Source organism: Alternaria arbusti, assembly GCF_024043155.1.
Source record: "Alternaria arbusti strain BMP 1465 chromosome Unknown scaffold_12, whole genome shotgun sequence".
In the NCBI taxonomy this organism is placed as follows: domain Eukaryota; kingdom Fungi; phylum Ascomycota; class Dothideomycetes; order Pleosporales; family Pleosporaceae; genus Alternaria; species Alternaria arbusti.
Genome location: NW_026249952.1, coordinates 156,876 through 171,057, shown reverse-complemented (window position 1 = coordinate 171,057; position 14,182 = coordinate 156,876). Strand labels below are relative to the sequence as shown.

The 14,182-nt window shown below is 54.2% G+C and overlaps 4 protein-coding genes across 4 annotated transcripts; 2 read left to right on the top strand and 2 right to left on the bottom strand.

Moving 5' to 3' along the window:
- Positions 1-166: 166 nt before the first annotated feature.
- J4E86_008002 (uncharacterized protein) lies at positions 167-4,570 on the bottom strand (the record flags this gene model as incomplete). Its single annotated transcript, XM_051448517.1, has 3 exons — positions 167-803; positions 865-4,339; positions 4,396-4,570. The coding sequence occupies 3 exons, from the start codon at positions 4,568-4,570 to the stop codon at positions 167-169; spliced, it is 4,287 nt and encodes a 1,428-aa protein (XP_051300113.1).
- A 911-nt stretch (positions 4,571-5,481) lies between these two features.
- On the top strand, positions 5,482-7,725 carry J4E86_008001 (uncharacterized protein; the record flags this gene model as incomplete). Its single annotated transcript, XM_051448516.1, has 1 exon — positions 5,482-7,725. The coding sequence occupies one exon, from the start codon at positions 5,482-5,484 to the stop codon at positions 7,723-7,725; it is 2,244 nt and encodes a 747-aa protein (XP_051300112.1).
- Positions 7,726-8,280: 555 nt separating this feature from the next.
- Positions 8,281-10,101, top strand: TUB1_1 (alpha-tubulin; the record flags this gene model as incomplete). Its single annotated transcript, XM_051448515.1, has 7 exons — positions 8,281-8,292; positions 8,490-8,548; positions 8,612-8,850; positions 8,904-8,975; positions 9,025-9,528; positions 9,582-9,774; positions 9,825-10,101. 7 exons carry the CDS (start codon positions 8,281-8,283, stop codon positions 10,099-10,101), a joined length of 1,356 nt encoding a protein of 451 aa, XP_051300111.1.
- A 520-nt stretch (positions 10,102-10,621) lies between these two features.
- J4E86_007999 (uncharacterized protein) lies at positions 10,622-13,634 on the bottom strand (the record flags this gene model as incomplete). Its single annotated transcript, XM_051448514.1, has 2 exons — positions 10,622-12,922; positions 12,972-13,634. The coding sequence occupies 2 exons, from the start codon at positions 13,632-13,634 to the stop codon at positions 10,622-10,624; spliced, it is 2,964 nt and encodes a 987-aa protein (XP_051300110.1).
- Positions 13,635-14,182: the final 548 nt, after the last annotated feature.

The window sequence follows — 14,182 nt, the reverse complement described above, 5'->3', positions numbered from 1 at the left end:
CATTTATCAGGCTGTTGACATATCTGTTGGAATCAAGGAAGATCAGCTCTAAAACCAATGACATGCATAAAGCATTCCGCACAAGCATCCATTGGGAGAACTGGTGGACCAAAAGCATGTACCTCGTGGCGTGCAAACAGTCATGTACAATTAGCAAGACAAGCCACTAAGAGTACAAATCATCGTCCATGGTCGCATCGCCAAACCCCCCTTCAGCGATATCAACACTGCTCTTCCCCGGCGTATGATTCGCCGGCGCCTTGCCTTTCCCCTTTCCACTCCCACTCCCTCCAACCGCCCTATTCGCATCCCCATTCGCAAACCCATTAACCTCCAAATTCTCCGTCCTAACAACCATATCCTCAGCCTCGTCGATCGGCGCCTTTGCCTTACCCTTCCCCTTCGCGCTAGTCGCCGGTTGAACAGCTGGCGCAGCCCCATTCTCCTTCTTATCCTCCTTCTTGCCCGCGCCTTCAAACTGTTTCCGCACTCTATCGTAATGCCGGAGTTCATCTGCGCTAACACTAGGGACGAGTTCCTTGTGGGCTTCCATGAAGTCTTCTTCGGTGACCATGACAGCGGTATCTTCTTCTGTGGCGAGATGGTCGAAGAAATAGGCAATGGTGATGGGAGGGGAATGGGTGGCGTTGTGGGCGGCGACTTTCTCGTCGACGATCTTGGCGGAGCGGGTGATGGCTTTGAGCATGGCGTCGGAGCAGAGGGCGTACATGTCTGCTCCGGTGTATGTAAAGGGAAGGCCTTGGGATACGCGTTGGAGGGAGAGGGAGGGATGCAGTGTGAATCTGGTGAAACGTGTTAGCATCTGGGCGATTCGAAGGAACGGGGAAGGGGAATGTGACGTACTTTCTTGTCAGAGCTTCTAAGATGGTCTGCTGCTTCTCGTGAGTATCGGAAACACCCAGGTACAGCATCTTGTCGAAGCGACCGGGTCGCAGCAGGGCTTGGTCGAGTAGATCGGGTCTGTTAGTTGCTCCAATGACGAAAACACCTTCTCCTCCATCACTCATGCCGTCAAGCTCGGCGAGCAGCTGACTGACAATACGATCCATGACGCCGCCGCTGTCACCTTGATTTCCACGCTTGGGTGCGACAGAGTCCAATTCGTCGAAGAAAACAACACAAGGACGGGCATCGCGGGCGCGTTGGAAGACACGACGTACATTGGCTTCAGACTCACCAATGTACATGTTGAGCAGCTCAGGTCCCTTGACACTGAAGAAGTTGAGTGAAAACTCGGTAGCGATGGCCTTTGCAAGCAGCGTCTTTCCTGTTCCGGGTGGACCGTAGAACAAGATACCACTGCGCTTCTTCATGCCCTTGGCGAATAGCTCAGGACGTGACAAGGGAAGTTGGATAGTCTCCATGACTGCGTCTTTCACGTGCGTGAGACCACCAACATCTGACCATCCGACGTTGGGGATCTTGGGGGCTCCAATTGCATCTGCGAAGTTCTTGCGTGCTGCATCTACTGCGGTGTCTAGATCGGCTTTGGTGAGACTGTTGCTAAAGTGACCTCCTGCTAGTTCAATGTCGCGCGTAGTGATTGTCTCGGACGATGAGAGCGATTTTGTAGAGGATGCAGCGAGCGCTTCAAGACGTTGCTGCTTTGCGACTAAAGCTCGATCGACGACATCCACAAGGTCGCCAGCCACAAGAGCGGCAGTCTTGACAGCGACATTTCCAAGGTCTACTTCAGGGGATAGTCTAATACCGGCATCATCGACGATACTCCTTAGAATACCTTCTCGTTCGCCTTCATCGGGTGCTGTCATCTCAATCTCGTGGGTGAAGAGTCCTCGGATACCTTCCGGTACCTTGTCGATCTCGGTCGTAGTTGCGATTAGCACGCGAGAGTCGGCCAATATCTCTTTCAGCGCGGTGTTCATGCGATCGGCGTTGAGTGCGTCGACGTGCTTGACAAGCAATGCTGTGAACTCAGCGCCACATGTCAACCCTCGTTCTGCCCTAGCTTTCAGAAATCCTTCTGTTTTGACATCGCCACCTCCAGCACCACCCTCGGTGATGATGTCAAAGGCATCAATCGCAAAAGTGTGCAGGCCGAGATCTTCGCAAGCTTTCGTAGCGAGGGTAGACTTTCCGATGCCACGTTGAGTCGAGGTGATCAAGACTGCGATAGGTGGCAGGCCCAGGTGGATGGCTCGCGGACTGGTAGCCACAGACATGAGTTCTCGCAACCGTCTGCGAAGTGATGAAATGTAGGGCTTGGGCAGCTCGTCTAGTGACATCGTCTTCTGCGAGCTCGAAACAGGGGCTCGTTTAGCACCAAGATAGTATTGCCAGGCATTGTTGATGGGAGCTGGAGTCTTGCCCTGCTCGCTGCCGTTCATCTCCATTTTGGTGCTGGCAGCATCTACTGTGACAGCACCACCCCATATGTCGGCTTCTTCGCCGTCGTGAGACGCATGGGTAGAACTCGATACGTTGCCAATCTTGAACCAGGATACGACTTTTGGATTGCGGCTGCTGACACTGGTGCTGTCGTCGCTAGCTGTTGGTTTGGCTTTGGCCAGAAGCTCATCGTTGCCAGCGTCTTCTTCTGCCGTAGTTTGGAATACTGCTCGACCAAGCGATTCGTCGATAGATACGCCTATTAAATCACCACTTTTGACAATGCGCCTCTTTTGCTCGAAATGATCTTTCAATGCCGCGAACAGACTGGGTTGGAGTAGACGATCTGACGACAAAGGGGTTGAGACCTTCAGCAGGGTGACCTCTTTGGCAGACGGAGGCAAAGAAGAGCTGTTGAGACGTGGCTTCTGAATGGCGCTCCTAGGAAGATGAGAAGACTGGCTGGGGGCTAGCGGAGTGATGCGGAGGTGAGAAGGACTGCCTAGGTTTGCGAGAAGAATTGGCGAGAGATAGGCATGCAATGACGAGATTGGTTGCGAGAAGCCCGAGAAACTACTTCTTCGGTCGGTATCTGCCATCTTCTGTACCGGATATCGCGCAACCTTCTTGGACATGTTTTCTGGCAGGCCAAAGACTCTGACGGGGCGCCAATTCGTATTATCTTCCTCGTCAACTCCTCCGAATGTACTCAAGCCCCAGAGCGGATGTGATGAAGGGGCTTCGGTGCCCCCAAGCTTTACCCAGTCGCCCGAAAAGCAACCGACTTTGACCAGTGTGTTGATGTCGACGAATACGCGCGCTTCCTCGTCATCCTCGCTTCCCGGCTTCGGGTGAATAAGATCATCTGGGACACGCTGGAGAAGCCCCTGGGCTTTGAAGACCTTGCTCTTATTTGCCGGACCACCACGGGCTGTCGTAGCTGTGAAATTGGAGTATACCGACCCTGGCGTCGCGATGCCATTAGGGCGTCCGAAGTTGCCGGGTCGTGGGGTCGCGGAGGAAAAGATTGAAAGTGCACCGGATGACTGAGGCGGGAGCATAGGCGCGTTCAGCGATATGATGTCGTCGGATTCGTCGGACAGGTCTCCCGCATCGCTCTCCGAGAGCTCTGACTCGAAGTTGTCCGTAGACTCCCCGTCAGGTGGAGAGACATTGCGCGAGTTGTCCTCTGCGGCCGAGTAGAAGGTGTCATTCGAGGTGTCGTCAGCCTCATCATCGTCGCCAAATCCGTTGGTCGTCGGGGGCTGTTTCACCGGAGGCATGATGATGGGTTGCTTAGAGCTGCTTCGGTGCGACTGTAGTATGACGATCCTCGTGCTCGGTAGCAGGAGGCCTTGCGACACGGGTTCGGAGGCGCTGATTTTGGCTGGTGGAGGTGGGACATGGGTGATGGGATGCGCGGGTAGCTTCAGAGGAAGCAGGTCGCCAGTATGAAGCACAGTAGGTAGTTGTAGGGCTTCGCGTACGGCCTGTCGCCAGGCCTCCTCTTGCGCTGCGAGATCCACCGCCTTGCCTTTTGTTCCGTTCGCTTCCACATAGTGGCTTTTCGGAGCTCGTGATGAGCCATTCATCTGAGCAATGAAGCCTCCGCCGAATTTTGCATGCACCTCGTCCAGCTTCCGCAGGGCTTCCGTGTCCAGATTGACGTAGACTGTGTTCAGCCCAACCGGCACAACATCGTATATGCGCACCTCGATGGGCGTATCCCGTCTCTGTGTCTTGTTCGGGGCGACATTCTGGAGGAGCTGGGAGAAGGACTGCAGGGCGAGAGACGACGTGGGGATCTGGAGTGACGAATGCGGGCGCGCGGTGCCGGTTTCTGTCTTGTCGGCTGATCGCACCGGCAAGATGGTCCAGGGAGTGTTCTGGGAAGCGGCGATGGAGGTCGGCAGCCACGGGGTGATTGCGACGTGTTGGATGCGATCCGAGTCTGGCGTGTCTCCATTGGCTATTCTTCTTGTCAGCCACCTCTCCCATCTACTACCAAACATTCCTTCCACGTACCAGTGCTCTTGCCTCTCGATCCAGGGAACAGGTCATTGAACAGGTCCTCCGACAGCACTCCGACCTCACCCTTCACGCGATCGTCGAGCAGTAGTCGCGCCGAAATAGGAGGGCGGTCAAGACGTCTTCTCCGTCTTCTTTTCCGTGGGTTGGCGACTCCATTCTGCGCGTCCATGATGGATTAACGAGGGATGTCTGCCTCAATGGACAGGTGTATGAGCATTCGCGGCTCTGTTCATTGCGTGCGATCAGCCCGGGCATCACATAGCACCAGAGAGCCGCATTGCCTCGGCAGAACTAGCCCGCTCGGACATGGTTACCTGCCACGAATCCCCGCGTCCACTCAACTGATTGGGAGCAGGAATCCCACGAGCATGCACGACTCAGAGTTACATGTTGGCTTGTGTTGTTCGAGTCTGTAGTGCAGTAGTTCAAGTTGAACGTTCACACTGAGATTCAACAAGGCTTCAATGGGCCGCAAGTGGCCTGTCGTACATCACACGTCACACGTCGACCACAGCATGTGCATATCTTCGACAAGCAGGATACCTGCCACATCAAGTCTAGATACCGCTCTACTGATACCTTTCGACGTAAATGATATTCAGTCTCGCTATCTCTCAGAAATCGTTGACGTTGGAATTCGCGATTCCGGAGTCAAGTCCGCAGCCTCTTCATATGTTAATAAATAGTGCCTGCGACATGCAAACCATTGCCACAAAACCGCAAACCCTGCTTGCATCACCCGCTATGGGGTTTCTAAATGTGGTCGTTGAGATGCATCCTTCCGCAGCATGATCGCTGATTTGCCGCTTCCTCATCCATTCCTGACGTAATGCTCTTGCCAAACAAGGCGCGGACAGCCACCGCGTCAAAACTGCGATTGACAAAAAAGCCGCAACATGTCTCTCAACCGCCTTCCAGCATCTCACAGCCCTTTTGCGCGTACAGAGGACTGCGATCCGCCCACTCGGGATTACGACACTGAAGAAGGGACTAATTTGCCGGCATCCGTACCTATGCTCCACGCGACCCTGGACGCTCCACACCACCGTCGCCGAACCATAGGGCTTTCCCCAGATCAATATGCCGAAGGCCTCTATTACAGCCGCCAAACACCGTGTTGAAGAGCAGTTCAACCATCATGAAGAAAAGAGAAAGTCCAAGACACAAGCTGCAGTCGACTTTGCACACCAGGCTAAGCGTCTCGGACAATACACACCAGAGCAAGAGAATGAGGGCACAGGTTCCACACAGGCGGTTGAAGCACGGTTCATAACTCCGCAAGATCCTGTCATCGAAACTGCCGACGGCCATCGACTACCTGCTGTTCCCCTGGAAGAAGCGACCAAGCTCAACGAATTGCGAGACATTATTGACGACCGTGATCCTACTAAGAAAGAATCCTTCTCACCGCGGCTGCGCGAAGCAAAAGATGGAACGATACACGGCATACCTCCGAAAGAAGCAGACATGAATGGCGAAGGGAAGTCTGATGTCCCACTAGGTGACTCGAAAGCGCCTTCGAAGACAAATCCTCTATTCCCGCCTCTGCCTATGTACGGACCACCAACACTTCTGAGGAAATGTCAGTGCTGGTTCTTCCGAGTCTCGTCCGGCATCTTGTCATTTTTGTTCCTTCTTGTCATAGTCTTAGGTGCAGGCTTTACGTCCCTTCCTGGCATGTGCAAACACCTGTTCCTACTGCTCACTTTCCGCGACGCTGAGAAGCGAAGGCCTTTCTACGAAGAGGAGACCAAGCGAAAGCAAGCACGAAGAGAAGCAGAAAGAGCGTGGAAGAAGCGAGACACAATGCCGTCAGCTAAAAACCTGGAGAATGGAGAAGATGGCGGAACAACAGATGAGTTTGAGCCGTTAGAAGGCGGTCCCGATCCTCTGGTTTGCGATGTGCGCCACTATGCACGAAGAGTGGGACTGGACTGTGAGATCTTTGACGTCCAGACAGAAGACGGTTTCATCATCGAACTCTGGCATCTTTACAATCCTCGTGACTACAAGCGCACGAACGACGGCCAGCGTTCCCCGCATTCGCCAGAGCTTTTCCCAGAAGATCGCACGGGTGTTGCCGGGTCGCAATATGAAGAAGGTGAAAAGAAGTACCCAGTCCTTATGATTCATGGCCTTTTGCAGTCCGCAGGCGCTTACTGCACGAACGATGACGACAGTCTCGCTTTTTTCCTCGCAAAGTCCGGCTACGATGTCTGGCTTGGCAACAACAGATGCGGTTTCAAACCTCGCCATACCACTTTGCAATACGGAGACCCGCGCATGTGGGCTTGGAACATTCGTCAGATGGGTGTCATGGACTTGCCTGCCCTTATCTCTCGCGTACTTTCGGAGACCGGATTTGAAAAGCTGGGTCTCATTGCGCACAGCCAGGGCACCACACAAACCCTTGTCGCTTTGGCAAAAGAACAGCGACCAGAGATTGGCGAAAAGATATCTGTGTTCTGCGCTCTGGCACCTGCCGCCTACGCTGGTCCCTTGATCGGAAAAGCCCAGTTCAAGTTCATGCAAGTCATCAGTCCAAACATGTTCCGGACAGTTTTCGGCATCCACGCCTTCATTCCATTCATGATGGTTATGCATGGTCTCCTTCCCGGAAAATTCTACGGCTCCATGGGCTATCGTGTCTTCGCCTTTCTGTTCAACTGGACGGACGACCGCTGGGAACGTGATCTGAGAAATCGCATGTTTCAATTCTCCCCCGTCTATGTCAGTGCAGAGAGTATGAGATGGTGGCTCGGGCGGGAATGTTTCGCGAAGCAGAAATGCATCTTGGCCACACGAGACGAGAAGATCATGGAAGATAAGGAAGACGAGGAGATCGAGCAGACGAAAGCTAAGACCGGAGGTCCACCGCATGACTCCGACGACGAGCATCAGAAGGACAGGAAAGAAGCTGAGCGCTACGCGTGGTATGGTCCGCAAACTCCTCCTTTTGCACTATGGGTCTGTGGCTCCGACGACCTAGTAGATGGTCGTCGTCTTCTACGCCGTTTCGAACACGGTCGAGAGCCACATGTCGATGTCGTACACTCCAAGGTCATCGAGGGTTACGAGCATCTTGATGTCATTTGGGCTATGGACGCTATTGAAAAGGTCGGCAAAGAGGTCAGAGAGGTGATTTGGAAGACGGCGTCTGCAGATGCCCGCAAGCTGTGCAGGACGCCAAAGGGATGCGAGGACGTCCACGAGTTTTACAGCAAGAGTGGAGCTAGAGAGAGTGCGACGCGTGAAATCGATGCTTCGGCTGGTGAGTGGAATGCGATGGGCGAGGAGGCTGTGGCTGATGGGCCTGGAGAGTAATGCTGAGAAGCAAGGAGCTTTGTCGTACTCACTCCAAAAGGCTTCTACAGCATACGAGACAAGCGCGAACACACAAAGAAGCATATAGGAGGCGTTTTTGGTTTCCTTCCGCACATGAGATATCCCCCTAGACTAGGAATGGAAATGGTTCGCATTATCATCCAGCTTGGCGCACGAGGCTTACGCTCAATTCGTTAGGATCGGCAGCTTTATAGTTGATTAATCTACCAGTTGTTGGCTTCACACCGCAAAAGTCCAGGTACAAAGACGTCTGAAGCGTCGTGTTCACACCGCAAAAAGAGGGATCCCTGGCAAAAGGCGGTCTCCCCGCTGTGCCGCATGGGCGCCACGGTTCTGTTGGTTGTAAGTGGCAAGGCGCCTTTGTCGCGACGGTCGCGTAAACAAAACCGTGCGGCCCCTGCAGCGACCCCACCAAGCTAGTCCAACGCGGCGCTCCTCACCGCTTGAACCCAGAACACTTCTGCCTCCAGCGTCGACGCCGGCAACTAGAGGTTCCTTCGACAGTCGTCTGTTTGACACAGCAACACCGTAACCATGCGAGGAGAGGTACGTCAAGTTGGCTTGTTTCTGGTGGAGTGTTCAATCGCAGTATGCGAAGAGATGCGGGGGCTTCATGCGCCAACATGGACGAGACGAAGCTCTACCGTGGCTAAAGAGCAAGAAGAGATGGAGGAGCTTTGAGATTGGAATACTCCAAGAAATTAAATGACCCCAGCACGCGCAATGCTAACACCAAGCTACAGATCTGCCACCTTCACATCGGCCAAGCTGGCACACAGCTGGGCAACAGCGCCTGGGAGCTGTACGTTGTCGCGAACCGCATGCGCCCCGAAGCCTACAGTCAAGACTGACACGATACCCCCAGGTACCTCCTCGAGCACGGCCTGCTGCCCGATGGCCGTCCCAACCCCGATGCGAAGGAGCTCGGCGAGGGTGGCTCCTACGAGACCTTCTTCACCGAGACTGGCAGCGGCAAATACGTGCCCCGTTCCATCTTCGTCGACTTGGACCCCTCCCCAATTGACGAGATCCGAACTGGTGCCTACCGCCAGCTGTTCCACCCTGAGCTGTTGATCAGCGGCAAGGAGGATGCTGCCAACAACTGTGCGTCTTGGAAGCTATTGGGAATGCAGATGCAGACATACTGACGGGAGTAGATGCTCGTGGTCACTACACCATCGGCAAGGAGATGGTCGACAGCGTCATTGAGAAGATCCGTCGCGTTGCTGGTAAGCACAATCCCCGACATCAGCTCAATGCGCCTACTGACAAACACAGACAACTGCTCGTCCCTCCAGGGTTTCCTCATCTTCCACTCTTTCGGTGGTGGTACCGGTTCCGGCTTCGGTGCGCTCCTCCTCGAGCGCCTCTCAACCGACTACGGCAAGAAGTGCAAGCTCGAATTCGCCGTATACCCTGCTCCTCGCGTGTCTACCTCTGTTGTTGAGCCCTATAACGCTGTTCTGTCGACACACAGCACCATTGAGAACTCCGACTGCACCTTCCTTGTTGACAACGAAGCTGTCTACGACATCTGCAGGCGCAGCTTGGACATTCCCCGTCCCAACTACGAGCATCTCAACCGCCTGATTGCCCAGGTCGTCAGCTCCATCACCTCCAGCTTGCGCTTCGATGGTGCGCTCAATGTCGATCTGAACGAGTTCCAGACCAACCTTGTGCCATACCCGCGTATCCACTACCCGCTCATCAGTTACGCGCCTGTCATCTCGGCCAAGAAGAGCTCCCACGAGAGCTTCAAGGTTTCCGACCTGACCTTCCAGTGTATGTCTTTGCACTATCTTGCTTTGTTTGTAATATCTTGCTAATTGGAACAGGCTTCGAGCCCAACAACCAGATGGTTGTATGCGACCCGCGCAACGGAAAGTACATGGCTGTCGCACTTCTGTACCGTGGAGACATCGTTCCCCGGGACTGCTCCGCCGCCGCCGGTGCCCTCAAGGCCAAGTCCTCCTTCAACCTGGTTGAGTGGTGCCCCACTGGTTTCAAGCTCGGAATCAACTACACCAAGTACGTCCTTCCTACCTTGTTACAATCAACCCTTTCTAACAACACCCCAGGCCCATCAGCGTCCCCGGCAGCGAGCTCTCCTCCGTCGACCGCAGCGTCGCCATGTTGTCCAACACCACCGCCATCGCTGAGGCCTGGTCCCGCCTCGACCACAAGTTTGATCTCATGTACTCGAAGCGCGCTTTCGTTCACTGGTATGTGGGTGAGGGTATGGAGGAAGGAGAGTTCTCCGAGGCACGTGAGGATCTCGCTGCCCTGGAGAAGGATTACGAGGAGGTTGCTGAGGACTCGCTTGATGCGGAGGACGTTGAGGAGGGCGAGTACTAGGTTTTTAGAGATACGGGAAGGAGGCAAAGGGAATGATGTTGTTTGTAAGGCTTGCTACGACGAGCTGGGGGGATTAGTAGTCTTGGAATGGAGAAACTATGCGCGAATGCATAGTCTTACTTTCAAACGATAGATCTGCTCTTGTTGGGATGTCAAAATAATGTGAATGATGGCACGTGAAACCCTCGATCGCAAAGCTTGTCGATTCTGAGAAGTAGCGATATTGTCGCAATTTATTGGAGCTATCTCGTTGGTCTCTCCACGATAGACCTTCAAAGCTGAAGAAAGAATTATTTACAAATTTACAGATTGAAGGAAAGGAGAGAGAAGCCCGGCGCACTGCCCTTGGCTATCTGTCTTGTCGACTAGTCTAGTGTAAACGGAGTACTAAAACGCTGAGCGATATCGCTGTACAGACGCGAGAAATAGAAGGAGGGAATGACAGAATGAGACTTTTTTCCCGACAGCTTCAACTTCGCAGCTGTCTCGACACATTGAGTAAGAGGGTCAATGAGCTTCCTCAGTGAAACCTCCTCATCTCAATCCCTTCCGTGCGACTTCTCGCTGGTGGACCGAACGTCCTCTCACTATCCGCCGTACTAGGCGCCAACGCACCCGTACTCCTAGGCACATCCGCACTGCCCACCCTCGTGATAGGCACTTCGTCCTCGCCGCCACTGCTCCTCACAGCCCGGGGACTAATAATGCCACTGCGTGGATCAAGCGTGTTCTTCTTCTTGGGCGGGGTATCGTAGCCGCTACCCTCGGGGATATCAGCCATACCAGCTTCGACATCGTTGCCAGAGCGGTTGCGACTGAAGAAGCGGTTTCGGTGCGTGCGTTCGCGGGTGGTGGACGAGGCGTTTGTGCCGACGCGTTGGAGGCCGGTGCTACGTGCGCTGTCATTGGATTGGCGATCGTTGTTTCGGTCTTGCGAGCGCGAGGGCGAGGTGACGCGGACGACGGTTGCGCGGGCGCGGGACGCGTTTTCGCGGTCGTCGAGGACGTCGCCGCTGGGGTCGTCTAGGCCCATGGATTTCATGCCGAGGGAGAAGTCGACGCGGCGGCCCATTGCGGAGAGGGTCTCTGGCTTTTTTAGAATGGAGCCGGTGCGGGTTGGTCCCGCGCCGGTTCCGGTGGCCGAGTCTGATGTACCTTCTGCGGGTGCGACGAATGGTTGGTCTTGAGCTTGGTTGCGGATGGTGCCGTTGGGGTGGTCTGGGTTGCCGTTGATACCGACACCAGGTGTAGCAGGGTTCTGCAGATTCTGCATGTAAACCGGGAAAGACTCCTTCTGGCCGGGGTAGCGCATACGGGGTCCTTCGATTTCGCATTCCTGGATTGCCATGGTGAGGGCGCAGATGAACTTGTTGCGGCGCTGCAATCTGAGCAGTTCGTTTTGCCAGTTGGACTTGTAGAAGAAGACGACGTTGAGTTCGAGCCAGTGGACTTCTTGGACGGCGCGCAATTCGGTGAGAATATTGGTCTGGTACTCGCGTTGCTCGGCGGTGACGAATTCGAGGAGCACGTTGCGGAGCTTTTCGATTTGCTCGAGCGTTGTACCGAACTTGATAATGATGGGGATGGCTTCGGCGAGGGCACCCGATCGACGGTGGTTAAGGATGAAGAGCGTGTTGAGGTAGCTGTTGGGCGCTTGGACAACGTGACCTTGCATCTTCTTGAACTCGGTGTAGAAGAGAGCGATTTCCTTGACGAAGTAATCATCACCGCGGCCGAGATCTCCGGTGTTACCGTAAATCATGACACGGTCACCGACATCGTAAGGGTGCTTGACGAAGACGAAGATGCACGACTGGAGGAACTCCTGAGCGGTTGCGGAGAAGAGCCAAGATAGAGCCAGAAGGGTCGAACCAGCGGATGTTAGGACACCGGCGGCGGAGGTCGAGATCAGCGAGATGAACACGATGATGGTGATGATCAGCACTATGAACATGAAGACATCGTCGAGCTTGGAGACGACGCTATCGAGATCCTTCAGGGAGGCGGTAATAGACTTGCGTTCACGGCCAATCTCGACGCAAACAGCCTCGAGTTCCTCCATGGAGATATCGCCGTTCATGTCCTTGTCAAACATGGAGAATGCGGCTGTGGCTTCCTCGTCGCTGTCGAAGGCATTGTTGAGATCCTCGGAATGAACAGTCTCGGTCTCAGGTCGCGCAAAGGTACGGTACAGACGGCGAGCCAGAACCTGAGCGCCGCTGGTAGTACCAATGAGTTGCAGAACAACCTGGTGAGGATGGCCACTGCCAGTAACCGCACGACCGGTGAAGTCCCCCGCGACCTTTCCAGCGATGTCTCCAAACTTGTTGAACCCGACTTTGATGTTCTTTTGCGCCTCTGTGAGAACCTGACCGGGAGTGCGTGCGCCCGATGGAGCATTGCCGTCCCCCTGCTCAAACTCGGAATCTTCCATGGCAATCTTCTCCTTGGAAAACCTGTACAGCTTGGCCAAACTACCAATCTGGAACTTGTTCAGCTCAATACGGTCCTGGTAAGTTCGCAGATGGAAGCTGATGGCGATGAGCTGGATAATGATCTTCTCGATGAAGTTGAGCACGAATCCGACGAAGAGAGCTACGAGGACCTTGTTCATGGTGCCTTCCCAGTCGCGTGTGTTCTTGTCGCCGTTGACGTGGTGGTTCTTCATTGTTGGGAGGAAAGACACTTCAATGGCCAACCACCAGAAGAACAAAGTAGCTGGAAGTTCGAGCTGCTTGCCCATGTCTCTCCACTTCTTGCTGTTGTTGGTGAAGAGGGAAGAGATGAGACCAATAGGCCACGGGAGGAGTTTCGCGAGTACCTGCGATGGATGTTAGTGGTTGTAAAACTAAAAAGACGGAGATACTTACTCTTCCAGCCCACAGTGTCAGCCATACAATCATGAGCCAAATCGAGAACCAGACAAGCTTGACTCCTCCAACATTCGCATTGGGGAATGCAAAGATGCCAACCATCAAAGGAATGAGGATCAAGAGCACCATGGGCGTAATGTACGTAAAGTACCTAACAAGCCATGATGAGTTGTGTACCTTCTTGAAGAACTTGGAGAAGCTTGTGGTCGGGTTTTCGGGTGGCGTATAGCGAGCCGCTTGTTCGTGCAATGGGTTCGTCGCCGCGTCGAAGTCGTCTACGAGGTCCTCACGGCGGGATCGCACGCGCGTCATGGATGGGTTCATTGACGCGTTGCGCCTAAGAGCCTCCTTCTCATCCAGACCCTGCTCAATGGCGAGCACTGCAAGGTCATCGTTGAGCCTGCTCGCCTGCTCACGCGTTTGCGACGGTGACTGTATGCCTTTCATTGCTGGGATATCATGTGCGGTTTCGACGGTAAGGTGGGTGCCAGATCGTGATCTGTTGTGCGGTGGCCGTGCGGCAGTATCTACACGCAATGGCCGCTGATGATCGTCCCCCACAACTGTGCCGTCCTCGTCGGAAGATCGCTGCTGGTGGTGGGACATGTTGCTGTCCATGTCGTATGTCGGCTCTGGCCGCTCATAATTTGGTGTACTCATAGTGGAGAGTCGCGCCCGAACCAAGGTTCGATAGGAAATCCGATCGAAAAGCTACCTTGGGAGAGCGATGAGGTAGCGACTGTGTTTTGATTTTGCGGCGATTTTTTGTAGATAACGCAAAATGCGATTGCTGAAACAATGGTATGCTTTTTCACGCCAAACCAGCAGTCAATGGCTTGCGCTCGCCCTTCCGGTGGTCCAGGGTCAAACGCGAACTGCTGCAACGGGATGACGTCAAGCTCGGTGCCGACGTATCCAGAAAATGTTTTAGCGAGTGACGGAGAAAAATGGCGTGTTCTGTAGTGATTAATGTGCAGTAGAGGTGGTGAGAAAAGAGAAGAAGACAACACAGTGGGATGGACAGCAGCGATGTTAGCAAGTGAGATGTGGAGCTCGCCCGGGGTTAAAGGAGCAGGAGCAGCGCTGGGCCAGGGATTATTTTTGGGGACTCCCGATCTGCGATTCCTGAAATTCGACGCCAACCCTTCGACAGTGACTGGCGCAGAGAAAAATGGGTCATGGAACCGACGGCGGACGTGTTGTGGCCA